Raw genomic sequence first — 5000 nt, forward strand, 5'->3', positions numbered from 1 at the left:
TTTGACTTTTTATATCTCTATCCCTCCAGGTACATCTATTATGGTTAGCAATCTCTTCAAGAATGTTCCAGTACGAAGACAATACTATAATAACTCAAAGAGGCGAAAGGATGAACTAAAGAAGGTGGAGGACCTGGTACTGTCTCTTTGTATTGCTGCTCCAGAAGTCCATTTTACATTAGTTCATGAAAAGTAAGTTAATGGTGGGCCAGTGTCATACATCTTTACGTCAAATCTGTGTTGTATGTTTATGCATTTGCTGCTTCAGTTGTTAAAAATTTAAGATTGATGGCCAGACTGAATGAAAATGAGAAAGTTTGGTGCCTTTGAAAAATCTTCAAATTTCGGTAAAGCAAATAAGATGAAGAAATGTATACTCTTTGATATTGTGTCTTTTAATATCTGTGGCCAGAATGAGACATCTAGTTGATACCAAGATAGAATCATCATGTTATTGTATCTTTGGAACTAAATAAACATGAACTAATTTGAAAATATTTCTGGCTATCTCTCATAGACCAGTTGGAAAACATGAATCTTTCTGTATATTTCAGAAATACTATGGTACAGAAGAACCCAGCTAAAGGCATTCAACATGCTCTCATAAATGTGTTTCCCACAGTTTATAAGAAGTTTAAATCAGAGTCAAAGGAAATTGAAGGTGTAGGTAAAATAGCAAGGTTTTCATGATTAGATGCATTGTTATTATATGAGATATTTAATTAATTATGATTGTGTAACACATTGGTACTGTATACATACTAGAGCATCCATTAGTAGAATTGTGCCACTTATTAAAAAAAAGCTAAAAAATGTAAACAATGCTTTTGCATTGCATGGCACAGGCTTTTATATTCTCATCACCATATATATATATTTCAGGGAAAGTTAGAGGTTTATCTGCCTGACCGTAGCTTCTGCACAGATCAGAGTACCAGTAGATCCTGTGCTGACCGTCTCTTTGTGATAGTCAACCGACGTCCAGTTACTCATAAATCGATTGAAAAGGTACTGGTAGTAATCATTTACTTATTACTTCATAAGAATAAGTGGATTGTTATGATGTAAGAGAATTTAAATTGCAGAGGCAAAATATGAAAGCAAAAAGGTATAGAGAATTCCGAATGGGATAAAAAAAAATGCAAAAATAAAACAAAAGAAGGGTAATCTAGCTGTCAAGTAGTAAAACATTCTTCAGTATTGTGACCATCTAGTAGATTAAAGACATGCAGTAATAACCTTTATAGTTTGGATATAACTTGTGGTAGGGGTCAACTCCCATTATGATACAATAGTAATTTATTTTGAATTGTGCCAGAAGCTTTCATTTGTGCTTTTTTCAGGCTTTGAAATTCAGACTTGAATATTTAGTGAACATTTTTTTGTATACATCAGTTCATAGCTTTTTATATAGTTATCAGCACTAATGAACATGAATTTGATTTTAGCAAATGCTGTAAAATGTAATTTTGTATTTGAGAATTATTGAGTACAGTATTATGATTCACAAATTAAAACTGAATTTTTGATATTCAGGAATTACAGGTTATATTAGAGAATTGTACCAAATGTTCATTAATCTTTCATATATGTATAATGTATTTGCAGTACAAAAAACACATAATATACAGGAATTTTACATGAAACCATATACTCAGGGTTCTCAGACAACAGACATTTAACATGAAAGTTTTTATTTCAGGTTATAAACATAATCTTGTAACTATTAGTAAAATATTAGTAGATGTGAGATAGTGATAAGAGTTTCACAATCCACCAGATGGTGAAAGCACACTTCAGCCAGGCTTCAGAGGGATGCCATGGTCGCTACCCAATGGGCATCATATCCCTGGATCTTTCACCTGATGACATTGATGTTAACTTAGAGCCAAACAAGAATAAAGTGCTGTTGAAAAATGAGGTAAGGTGAACTGAAATTTTTCTTAAATTTGAAAAATGTTTAATTTTTATTTATTTATTTATTTATTTATTATTATTATTTTTTTTAGCATTATTCTGAGGTGCTTCCATACTAGATGTATGTGGTATTCATAAGCATATAAAGTCATTTCAAACTTAGGACATACTAATATTCATTTATCAGACTCACTTATGACTGAAATATAATCTCCTGCCTCAACTCTGGTAAGGTAGACCCAGGCCATTTTAATTGGTTGTCACAGTACCTCCATTCAACAAAGGATCAATAAAAGCGACAGAAAGGCCTGCACCACAGCTGTCTTTGTTAGATATGTGTAATATAAGGATGGTGTTCCTAGATCTAGGTCTACCCTCAACCAGTAATACCTCTATTTTCATTTAAATGTAAGATCTTTGTTGACCTACACTCAGATGTTTTAATTAACCTAGATCTCTCAGATGAATCTGTACAGAAACATTTATGGATACTAAGCAAATGTTTATCTAACCTGGATAATTCTTATGCCTGTTGCCTGTTTCTAGGAGTCAAAAAATAGTGATCCGCAAGATGGCAAAGATAAATTTGTATGTAAACACCCCTGTGTTTGCGGGGCCATTTACCATATGTTATTGGATCAAATTGTTGTTTATGTATGATTTCAAAGTTATATAGAGAAAAAAACTTATTATTAACTATTTTACTAGAAAGATAGTTCTAAGTAAAATCATTCTAAAATTAATAACTATGGTTAAAAATATATATGTATGCTATCATGGCATTCTAAATTATTTGTGATTGAATAAATATGACAAGATGAGTCTGTTTTAATTTTTGTGGTTTGTATAATTTTCCAGTTACTGAAGCCAGATTGTATGTAGAGACAACTTTGTGTTAAAAGAGTTTTGCCTAGGATCAGTTGGCTGACGGGTTCTGTCAGATTCAGATGAATTAAATTTAGATGACTAATTTTTTTCCTCTGAAAATGGGGTAATTCTCTGCATCTTAACCATTTTTGTGGTTTGTATAATTTTCCAGTTACTGAAGCCAGATTGTATGTAGAGACAACTTTGTGTTAAAAGAGTTTTGCCTAGGATCAGTTGGCTGACGGGTTCTGTCAGATTCAGATGAATTAAATTTAGATGACTAATTTTTTTCCTCTGAAAATGGGGTAATTCTCTGCATCTTAACCTTGTATTCTTCAGGACTTTAAAGTGATCTTTTTTTTTCTTTAATTTTCAGGAAACTGCACTTGAATCTTTGAAAGAAATACTAGAAAATATATATGGTCCACTGGAGATGACAAAGAAGTCCAGTCACAAGAAAAATGGTTCAGAATCTGTCACTGCAGACACAGACATCACTTGCACCCTAGCATGTGTTACACAAAAGCAAGAATCAAACAGTAATTGCAGAGAAGAATTGGAAGTCTTAGATGAGTTTTTGGCCGAGTCTTTAAAAGAGGAAGAAGAGCATGTAAAGGGTGGAGATAGGTGCAGATTAGAGGAAAGGTTGGCAAAAGACTACTGCATCTATAGTGATAAAGAGAATGATAACTTTTTTGAAAATTGCGACCTTACTCCATCAGTTGTTGGTGACAGAATTTCAAAGCCATTGCAGGTCAAAGATAGCCAAAAAACAGCAGATAAACCAATTAATAGAGATGAACAGTATCCTCATACTCCACTCAGAGATAAAGTTTTAAGCTTGTCTAAAGCTTATGATGAAAGCAAGTTAGAGACAGTTGGCAGATCTTACTTGACAAGTACTCAAGACTCTAAATCAAATGTATTATCAGACAGACGGCTCTCATCACTCTCACTAAGTACAATCCATAGTGAAGGCGGCACACCGAAAAAAGATCATGTTGCTAATGTAGATTTAAGCTCCGTAGGCCCTTCTGAAAGTACATTTTCCACCAGTTCAGACACACCATCTATAAAGGATTCCCACGCTGAAGGAAGAAAAGGAGTAAGCAGTGAAGAGTTTGATGATTGTATGGATTTTGCTCCAGTTAAAGATCAAGACAGGCATACACAGGTATCTCTCAGGAAAGACCCCTCAAGTCAGTTACACACAACTGTTATGGGTGATGATGGCATACCAGTTTTTCAGATACAGCCAATTGAAGTAAATGATGTTTCTGAAGAATGCTCAAGTGAGCTGATACAACCTTTGCAAAATGCTGATAAAGATAATATTTCCAATAAAGAAGTTCAAAATGATCATGCAAAGAGCTTGGAAAGTGCTGGTACTTCGAACACAGAAGTCCAAGAAAAGCAGACGTCCTTAACTACTGAGAGGGAGAAAAATAGCCTTGCAGGCAGTTGGAGCAGGGGTCATGTTGCTCTGGGAAATAACATTCAGGTAAGCTTAAAAATTTTTGTCTTCCAATCTCTCCTACAAAATTGTGCTTTGTAGACTGTACAGATGCATGAATAGGAATGATATTCTTTGCAAATATTGTGTCTGAAACTGGCATCTGTAAAAAGTAAAAAGATTTTAGTTTAATTACTAAATATAGGAATGATTGGAAATGGTGTTGGATAGATTTTGAAACCTGCAGAAAGTTTTCATTCAACATAATTGTCCCTTCTTTGCCTTGTAATAACTATTTATTTATTGATATAAATATTATTTGGTCTTCATTTATATATTTTTTAACCCCTTCCTTCAGAACTCCAGTATCTTTTTTTTTTTTCACTATTTCACTCTCTCTTTGTCTTTCTCTCATCCTTTTTGTCCTTTCATTTCTCTTTTTCATTCTACTCTCTCACCCTCTTTCAATTTACTGCATATATCTCTCATTAAATATTACAGACAGTTCAGATTGTGACTCCCAAAGTCCAGGAAGACTGTGCTCAGAAGTCCCCTCACACCTCAAATGCACTCAAGCGCCTCCAGCCACCAACGTCTCCTGGGAAGCAGCTGTCACCATTACCTAGTAAGAAAATGAAGCACGAATCGTTAAGTCCAACCAGCTATGAGTACGTGCAGGGCAAGTCCGTGAAGAGACCCGCCAGTGCGTTTATCCTTTATTCGAGAGATATCAGAAGAGAAGGTGAGTTATGTCTTATGTGCT

The 5000-nt window shown here is 34.2% G+C and overlaps 1 protein-coding gene across 1 annotated transcript in view; it reads left to right on the top strand.

The window, feature by feature from the left end:
* Positions 1-5000, top strand: part of LOC122264672 (PMS1 protein homolog 1) — an 11692-nt gene that overhangs the window by 2450 nt on the left and 4242 nt on the right. The window contains exons 5-10 of the mRNA XM_043033712.2: positions 30-192; positions 555-663; positions 883-1008; positions 1781-1921; positions 3161-4285; positions 4739-4979. Coding sequence (XP_042889646.2) covers positions 30-192; positions 555-663; positions 883-1008; positions 1781-1921; positions 3161-4285; positions 4739-4979 — 1905 coding nt within the window. The remainder of the gene's footprint in view (positions 1-29; positions 193-554; positions 664-882; positions 1009-1780; positions 1922-3160; positions 4286-4738; positions 4980-5000) is intronic.

This window comes from Penaeus japonicus, unplaced genomic scaffold, assembly GCF_977035675.1.
Source record: "Penaeus japonicus unplaced genomic scaffold, GWHDUDI00000001_assembly GWHDUDI00000002, whole genome shotgun sequence".
Taxonomy (NCBI): domain Eukaryota; kingdom Metazoa; phylum Arthropoda; class Malacostraca; order Decapoda; family Penaeidae; genus Penaeus; species Penaeus japonicus.